Consider the following 9,611-nt stretch of genomic DNA (forward strand, 5'->3'; position numbering starts at 1 on the left):
AGTCCCCAAAAAACCCCCCTCTTTACACCCCCCCCACACCCCCCCCGAGTCGCCCCCCCCCCCCCCCCCCCCACCCCCCCAAAAAAAATACACCTGGGTAGTATAATTACAGTTACTTCCAGTCAGCCCTGCTTTACATTCATTCAATGTCTCTCTCAAGATCAGGGAGAGCCAGAGGCCGAGATGGAGAACGCAGCCATCGCGTCGGACCCCGGCTCCAGCCTCTACCTACCCGGCCACAGTAAGCCTTACGACCCGAGGGCTGCTGCCGACGCTCAGGAGAGCATGAAAGCCAAACTCATCGCCATCGGCAGGAAACTGGTCGAACAGGTGAGACCCCCTCAAAAAACGCTGTACCAGTAGCCTATCATTGTGTGGAATCTATGAAATCCCCCTTTTATGTTACTAAAAGTTTTGGGGAGGTTTGGGGAGGGGACTTGTGCACCACTCGGGGGAGCTCGCGTGCCGTTGAAGTAGATGATGGGGGAGACAGGGAATGGGGGATGCTTGTTGTTATAAGTTTTATATTGATGCCAGCCCACGTGCTTGCTGATAATGAAGCAGTGTTCATTATTAATTCTGTGTGTCGGCTACAGAGCCCAGTTAAACCCTTCTTTCCCCTGCGTCCTCTCTACAGGGGCCCTGTCATGTTGAGCTGCAGAGAGCCTTGGACAAGATTGCCAAATCTCAGCAGAAATTAGGGGACAAATTAACCAGATTCTACCTCCCCAACTGTGACAAACACGGGTTTTACAAACCCAAACAGGTACTTATCTTTAGCTAAAGTGTGTGTTGGATTCATAACACTCAGCATGAGATAATCTCACCAAGTTGTGTGTGTGGTGTGTGAGGCAAGATTTTTATCAACCACAGTATTACAAGTGTGTGAGTGAGTGTGTGTTGCAGGCAGGGTGTTTTAAGTGTGTGTTTCATTTAGTGTGATTTTACATACTGTAGGTAGTGCTGCATTGCCATACACCTGTGTATGACATATAAAATGAAAAATTCAAGCAGCTGAATGAAATGATTTTCTGTTTGTTTTTCTTCTGCAGTGCGAGTCCTCTCTGGACGGACAGAGGGGTCGATGCTGGTGTGTGAACCCCTGGAACGGCAAGAAGATTTTAGGTTCGACTGACCTGGCTGCAGATGCCGAGTGCCCTTAAAGAGACCAACCGCTGAGTTAGATCTCACAAAAAAAAAAAAAAAGAAGTAAGCCACTGATTTTTCCTTTTTTGATAGCTGTTTATTTATTGATCTTGTCCATGGTGGTGTTTAATTCAGGTACACTGTCATTGCGGGGCTTTGGGTCCCAGCTATACCCTGATCCCCAACCTCCCTCCTCTTCAAACACCCGTCCCAAAGAGAAAAAAATATCTATTTTTGTTTTTCTGAAAAGAAGATTTTAATATTGATGCATACACTTCTACTCTTCAGCCTTATTTATTTCAACTTTATTTCATTTTATTTGTTATTTGTAATTATTTTACGAGTATTTATATCATTTTTTTTGCCTTATTATTATTATATTGTTATTTTTTATGGGTGTATAAAGTGTACATATGTATCTTGGCTCTGAGTAACTCCACTAATGAGTTGTCTGGAGGTTTGGTTTGTGATGAACTAAGCAAGAACAAAAGCACTGAGTTACCAAATGTCATTTAGAAATATTTCTAAATGTTTTTATGATTCATTTTCACCTTGTTGCCATTGTTATGTTTTTTTGTTGTTGTTGATTTGACACATGATCAGCTCTTGTCAGTGAATGCAAAACTCTCAGTCGGGAATCCTTAAATAGTACTCAGAAAACATTTCCCATGGTTCCATGGGGTTGCAGTTTGCATGACAGGCAGTGCCTCCCTGCGCCGCCTCTCAGACGGGTATTTCTACATTAACCTACCTCCAATATTTATGTGTCTGCTGTAAGTTGTGTCGATGTATCTGTCAAAAAAGACTTGCTAGTTTATTTTACATGTTGCTGTTGTCTCTGACCGAGAACACATGACCACAAAGAGCGAGTCCCTCGGCGAACCAGGCCGTGGGACGCCTTTGCTCTTCATCTACATGCTGCTGTTGGAGAAAGAATTATTGTTTGTGTGAGTCTATTCCAAAGTGAAAAACTGCTCACGTGTGTATGTAAACTTTTGTAATTGAGATGTAATGTAAAAAGAAAAAAAGGTGATATATTTAATAAAAACATTAACGTCAGCTATGCGCTCCTGGCCTCTCTTTCACCTCAGACAGGTTTACTTTGTGCACAAACATCCATAGGTGGCAAAACATCAGAATCATTACAGCCTCATCAGGACATTATGCAAGTCTGTGTAGATGCACCCCTGCACCACATTTTCTATATTCGGCGTGTTTGTGTGCAGTGTTATCACGGGGATCTAAAGCGGAGGTCCTTGTCTAACTTTAGACAGTTCGCGGGGAGATGCAGCTCCACGCTGCCTTTTGACCCGCTCTCTGTTTGCCTTGGTCGGCACAGGAATTCGCCTCAACCTCTTGTGCCCACTGCCAGCCTGCCCGGCACCACCAGATTTATTTTTATTCTTTACAAATTGAACCTTTGCTTTATCCTTATTGACACATTCCAAGACTGAGGGGAGCTTGATTGCATTCAAGGACTTCAAGAGGAGTCCCGATCGCCTGCAGAAATGAAGTTGAGATGGCCATCCTATTGGTGACAGTACAGGCCTCATTCTTCCCAGTGATATTTAAAAAAAGTCTCGGATGACATGAAAACAAACATCAGGGACAGCATCTTAAAATGTGTTCATTTTTTATTAAAAAAAAAACAAAAAAAAAACACAAGACATTAAATACAAATTATATTTTGAATCAAAATCATTTCATTTCTCAGAGAAAATAATAGCGGTGTGATTTCTAGATAAGTATCATGAAAAGTTTGAATAATAAAAAAAAATAAAATCCTCTTTGAAGGATAAACTTGAAACAAAAAACAAAATACATTGACCCGTGAACAGAGAGATTCTTAGCATGACCAGCAGGGAAAAAAGAATGATAGAAAATAAAAAGTGACATTACAGAAGTGTGACCTTGGCTCTGCAGACGGAGGCGGGATGGCTGGGTGTGCATGGAGAGAAGTGACTTATTGAGAGGTGAGAGGTTCACCGGCCTTAAGAAGCAGTGAACTAAGATGACCAGAGACCTGAGTGCCTGACTGACACAGATTTTGCCCGAGGCTGAAACTCGCCTGTTGGCCACGGAGCTTACAAATGACCCAGCTGAGCAACAGAAGGAAACGGTTCATTAAAAAAAAAAAAAAAAAAAAACATTCATTAGTGATTATATTCCCCAAAATACACTGAATTAAATACACTTTGCTGTGCAATCGGTGAGTCACTGAATTGTTCATAAGAAAACCTAGTTTGGATCAGCTTATAATTCTTTCTTAGATAAATAATTGTATTTTTTAAGTACTGTACATGATGTCTAGTCAGACACATAGCTGGCCAGGAAATAATAATATATAAAAAGACACACTTACAAATATGAGGGAGGGAATAGCTTAAACATATTTGTATGTATGTTCCTCCCCGTACATCAAGTCTTTGAATAGATGGGATAAAGCACCAACAGGTTGGTTATAAGTTGCTGCTCAATATTAAAGGACGTGTACAGCCGATTTCATGCTACCAAGCTACTGGGCAAGCATTCTTTGTCGGCACTCTCTCCACTTTTCAAGTCTTTACACAGGATGTGGGAGAGCATCGGGCAGGAAGCTCCTCGGGGAGAACCCCGCCTCCTCCCTCAGACCCCCTACCACTAGTGTGAATGCATATTTGGTGCTGTGTCCACCTTGTGGAGATTTGTTGGCATATGATCATACAAGCATTTTTTTCAAAGAAAAACAACAACAAAAAAGAAAACAGTTGCATTGAATGGAAAATTTCTGAGGGGCTGTTCGCTAAGGTTGGTGTCAGAAGTCCTGGTGTAGCTTCGTTGTTTTTTCCCCGATCTTTATTTCCCCCTCCTCCCTGGGTTATTATTGTTTTCTTACAGTATCACAATGTTTCATCTGACATTATCTCTGAGGAAAGGTATGCAGATGCAGATAGGTCCAATTGTCTTTAACTGCATGCATTGATGAGTAGCGGCGCAGCTAAAGTGCTTTAAGTGCTTGTGCTTGGGCGCTTGAAGCATAGGGTCAGCTGGCACCTGCTGCAGGGCAGGCCGGTCACAACGGGCTTGTCCCGTTCAAACAAGGCTACACCAGGTTGCACCACTGACAGGAAAAAGGACCAGAGGCTGGGAAGGGTGCTGGAGTGGGGACTAACAGCGCGGTTTAGTGGGTTGGAGACGGGGACGGGATCAGGCACACAGACGAGGACAAAGTTTTAGACAGGGGGTAAAGACATGTAGGATTGGAGGACCCAAGCACCAGAGCAGACAAGGATGGGGATGAGGACGCAGGAGAGCAGGATTCAAGTGGAACAGGGACATGGATGTGGACAGGAACAGTTGTGGGAAAGAGACAGAAGACAGACGAATCTAAACTAACCTGGATTGCAGGGCGGCATGTGATCGCCTTATAATAACACTCCACCAACAATCTATCCTTTGAGTTTTCAATACTGGAGATTCACAGCAGTTACAGTGGACTCTATTGGAAACCCAGAGTAATAGAAAAGTGTAGAAATGTCCATGGTAACTCCTCAAACCACTGCAGCAGCATTAGCCACCTCTCCACTTTCCGTACATTCGTATCGTCACCAAATTATGGCTAAATACATAACTTCTCTTCGTTGCTAGCACAGTTAGCTCTTCAGCTGTCTGTCAATCGCAACTACACTGCAGACATCAACAGCTATCTGTTCTAGCGACAATGAAAGCTGTGCCTTCAGCCATATTTCGGAGGCCTGATAGTCTGACTGAATTGCCATTTCATGTTTGCTTCATTATCCAATCTGATGTGTTTAGCTGTTATTTGGGGTCGTTTTGCACTGACCAATAAAGAAGAAAGACTTTTCCATCAGCGCCTCATTAGAAGTCTGCAACAAGGCTCATATGTTGACACATTTTCCATCTAAATCGGCAGTCGATCCATTCCTTCAGTAAACGCCACCTCATATGTCTGCAGCGTGTAGTGTACCTTGCTGGAGGAGTGGTTTCATAAGTTTCCATGGATGTTTTTATGCTGTTTTTGCCGGATCATCCAAGTATTTGATACTCAAAAGGTAGATTTTCAGTGAAGTATTCCTTTATTGGAAGACTACAGGGGGTGAAGGGGAGGGGAGGCATGAAAAGGTCGGTTTTTAAGGCACTGTAACTGCATGGTTCGCCTCCATCCCCTGCCCTATAGCAGGGCGAGGGACAAGCCAGAGGCAGCAGGGAGGGCCTTTGGAGCTGAATAAGAAGCCAAAGTCCTGCCATCCCACAATCCTTCAATTCAAAATGGACCCTGAGCCAGAGAGCGGTTACTTTTTCTGCATTGTTTTTAATGGAGCAGGGGCCGGGGATGGGCAGTCTGATAACTCTAAACTGAGCTTAGTGACTTACAGTATTTACACAAATAAACACTTTTTGGGAAAGCGCACCATCTTGCACAGACATGCAGCTGTGCACAAGTATGTTATGCAAGTGCTCACACATTAAGACACACACAGACTCTCGGTTACTCACTCACAGACAGACACACACAATAGAAACGGCGGTGGTACGTTTTGTTTTTTTCGGGTCACAGTCACAAACAAGTCCTCTTTAAAGTGAGTGGAAAAGTCCCTCCTTCCTCTCTCTCTGAAAGAATAGTGCAGATGGTAGGATTCTCTCTTTCTTCCCCTTCTCTCTCAGCTTTCAGCTTAATTGTTTTTTTTTTGTTTTGTTTCAAAGAAAGGATAAAGGTTCCCTAAGCACAGGACAGATAGCTGTGATGGACAGGAGACTCGGCCGGCCGCCGAGGCTGTGCTCCACCCCTTTTCCCTCCCCTCCCCATTGCTCTCTACCGAACTCTCCCACAGAAATCAGACCTGAAATAAAAGGCCCAGAGCCCCTTCAAATGTTTACATAAAACTACATGCAAGGGCAAAGTAGTCTCTCTCTCTGTCTTTCTACCTTCTTCCCCCGCCCCATCCTCTGTCTTCCTCTCTCCATCCACTCGTCATCCCTTCGTCCCCTCATTTGCTCTCCAGGTTGTAGCACTGCGTCTCGCCCCGCTCCTTGCCGTCGTAGCCGGGCAGAGGCTGCCCGTATTTGTCCACGCACCAGCAGTAGCCCCGCCTCCTGCCTTTGGATGGACGGCACTGCGAAAACAGGTTGGGAAAAAGAATTAGTATGGCGATTGCTTGCTTTTACCAAACGCTATGCAGAGATGAACATGAACAGACTTCGAAAAGAAAAAAGGTTTGCAACAGACAGTTCATGGACAAACATCACTCGACAAGCTCTAACTTCCATCCTTAGTTTAGAGGCCGACGGAAGAAAAGACTGGAAAGTAGCGGAGGACTTATCGCTTTGGGACACACTGTCTCAAAAACAGATTAGCGTTTCCAAGGTGAGGAGTTGCCCTGACACAGCTTTATCAACACAACCCTCAACGTGCATGTGTTTATTTTAATAAGACTCTATCTCTCTTTGTTGGCTTTTAGGTTTTGGATGCTTGTCAGGAGGCCGAGTCATGCCTCAGCAGAACTCTAATAAGACAAAACACCATTGATCACGGAGAGGAATGCCCTGTTGTCTGGAGCTGCCTCCCAGCTTTTACATGCTGTAACTATCAGAGAGAGAAACACTGCATAATGCAGCTGCTCGCCTTGTGAAAGACGAGGATAAATGTATCACGACCAGAGCAGGGGAGTATCGCACAGGCGTCCAACGTGCAACCAGCATGCCGTTGAGTTTGTCCCCTCTGTGAGCTGTTTATCTATCAGGCTAATGTGCTCCTGACCAGCGGGGGCAAACGATGAAAAAGCAGATTATTTTTGATAGAGAGGGGCAGGGAATGAGGAACTCACTGAGCGAGTGAGAGTGAAGGAGTGTGAAGGTAAACATGGAGTTGCTAAAGTATTTGCCAAGGCCAAGGTTGGAGGGCTGCTATTCTGGGAAACTCGCAGAAACTAGAAATCATCTGGAGGCGATTATGGCCTGCGCATGCACGAGTGCACATAAACACACATCAGCAAACATGTAGGCGCACACAAACAAGATTTGTATCTACTGTACATATACATACCCCCCACCAGCACACGTACGCGCACACACACACACACACATATGCAGTAACATCAGATGTCCCACAGGGGGCAGTCCATAAATATATATACCTTTCTCTGTACACCAGAACACTGGATTTCAATTGAAACAACAGCTATGAGGTTTAGCTGCTTACTTTGACGATGTAAATGACTAAACCAGTGGATTTGCATTTTTAGCCCATTTACTGTAAACCACTTGCCTTATAGATAGCCATTGGTCACCATCCATTTCTGTACAATATGAAAATGAATTAGCAGACTGTTGAATCTACAATCGATACAACACTTGCGGTCTACATTCATTTGTGTGTAAGTTACACAATACTTTTTTTTTAATGCAGACTTTTCACATGAATCTTAACTTAATCTACTATTACCGCACAATGACAATCTAACCCTGACTAAACTAATGCAAACTGCAGAGAAATTAAGGGAAACCAATGGCTGCCAGGGATGGTAAGAAGAAAGGTATTCGGAAGGATTGCACATCCATATAGCATCAAGACTGTCGAAGGCTGTGTGTGATTTAGTGACATCTAGTGGGGAGGTTGCAGATTGCATCCAACTGATAACCTCTTCTCTCACCCGTCCCTTTTCAAGGATGTCGGAGAAGTACGGTGGCCTTCAGGTAGTGTAAAAACGCAAAAGGCTTTTGCCAATGTTTGGTTTGTCCGTTCTGGGCTACAGTAGAAACATGGCGGTGCAACAGGGCGGACTCTGTGAAGAGAACCCACTCTCTATGTAGATATGAAGGGCTTATTCTAGGCTCACGAAAATACGATTCTTAGTTTCAGGTGATTATACACCAATGAAAACATAGTTATTATGAATATGCTCTTCCATTTTCTGCCACTTAGTTCCCCTAAATGTCACACACTGTACCTTTAAAAGCTTAAAATAACCCTGATACACTGCGTCACATTGATTTAAAGATGCTTTTGTCCACAATGCATTATTTATATTTTCTCATTTCCATACATTGGGAGCAATGTGGTTCAGTGTCATGCTCAAGGAGAATTCTCCTTGTGGACAGGAGGAGCTGTGAATCAGACCACAAACCAGCTGGGAAGTAGCGCAACAATGTTTGCACAAGTGCAAAACACACAGGCAGCGTTGCATCATTTAGCACCAGCCAAGATGTGATGAGTTGGGGAGCAAGTGTGATGAAACAGCTGCTTTTTTTTCGAAGGGCTGCTGAACAATGACACTGGGAATTAGGACGTTGGTTTATACCGACACGTGATAACTTGTGGTTACGTGTCAAGACGCCACTGGTGTGTCGGCTTATATTGATGACTTCAACATTGGAGACTGCAACTGTGTTGCATCTTCAACCAATAGTCAACATCGATTCTAAATGTTTATTCCCATTCTTTCCAAGAGTTGTGTAAGAAGATCGATACCACTCTTATGTCTGTACGTTAACTATGGAGCTGAGAGAATAACACATTAACAGCCAGGTTTGCTTTTTTTTCTTCTTTATCACGTTATGTATTACTTTCTCATGTATTTGGGAAGGTGGTCCACGGAAATCTTTTAAAAATCAGAAGTGGGCCTTAAGTTACAAAAGGCGGAGAACCCCTGCACTCCTGTACTCCTTCTAACTCCCTTTGGGGATATTTCCTAAAATGCCAAAAACAAAACGATCGTAATATTGACGGACTGCATTGCAGCCGGCTGCGCAGCGATGCAGAAGCAGACAGACCCGACAGAATTTAGAGTGTGACCAGGTGTCTGTTTCCGGCGTCTTCGACATCCACGTGCAGCCTGAGTGCATGATCAAAGGCAGCTTTATAGAGACAGAGGCCTATTAAAATACCTCGCCAACAACTACCGCAGCAGTCTAGGTGCAAGTACGCAGCCAAACACACCCATTCTCACGCACTAAGAATCAAGAGATTCTTTTCGGTTTTCCTCCTTCCTCTCTTCTTCTCTTCCTCCTCTTGTGTCTTAGTCTTTTTTCTTTCTCTCTCTCTCCTGTCCTCCCTTCATTACACCTCAGGGAGCCATCGTCTGAGTCTGCGGCCAACTTCTATTTCGGCCCCGACCCAGTGGACGCGACTGGGCAGAGGAGCTTCACATTGTGTTCCTCTGCTCTGGTTAATGATGATGGAGTCCTGTATGTGCTTGGTGTGTGCATGTGAATGTGAATGTGAATGTGTGTGTGAGTGTGTGTGTGTGTGTGTGTGTGTGTTGAAAAGCCAAAGGAGAGGCGGAAGGGAGAGGAAGAGCAAAATGTGCATGTGTGCATTCCCCTGTTGCTTGGCTACCTTTGAATTTCCGCTCAGTCTCTCTTTCATCTGAGAACTATTAGCAGTCATCTCAAGCAATCCTTTCTTTACGGCTTGAATCTACACACACACACACACACACACACACACACACACACACACACACACA

The 9,611-nt window shown here is 44.2% G+C and overlaps 2 protein-coding genes across 2 annotated transcripts in view; one reads left to right on the forward strand and one right to left on the reverse strand.

Annotated features, from left to right (window-relative positions):
• igfbp1a (insulin-like growth factor binding protein 1a) overlaps positions 1-2,258 on the forward strand; it is a 2,974-nt gene extending 716 nt beyond the window's left edge. Inside the window, exons 2-4 of the mRNA XM_031869694.1 lie at positions 161-330; positions 638-766; positions 1,053-2,258. Coding sequence (XP_031725554.1) covers positions 161-330; positions 638-766; positions 1,053-1,163 — 410 coding nt within the window. The 3' untranslated portion in view covers positions 1,164-2,258. The remainder of the gene's footprint in view (positions 1-160; positions 331-637; positions 767-1,052) is intronic.
• A 555-nt stretch (positions 2,259-2,813) lies between these two features.
• Positions 2,814-9,611, reverse strand: part of igfbp3 (insulin-like growth factor binding protein 3) — an 18,998-nt gene continuing 12,200 nt past the window's right edge. The window contains exon 4 of the mRNA XM_031869734.1: positions 2,814-6,260. Coding sequence (XP_031725594.1) covers positions 6,135-6,260 — 126 coding nt within the window. The 3' untranslated portion in view covers positions 2,814-6,134. The remainder of the gene's footprint in view (positions 6,261-9,611) is intronic.

The sequence above is a fragment of the Anarrhichthys ocellatus genome, unplaced genomic scaffold, assembly GCF_004355925.1.
Source record: "Anarrhichthys ocellatus isolate YVR2014 unplaced genomic scaffold, GSC_Weel_1.0 scaffold48, whole genome shotgun sequence".
NCBI lineage: Eukaryota > Metazoa > Chordata > Actinopteri > Perciformes > Anarhichadidae > Anarrhichthys > Anarrhichthys ocellatus.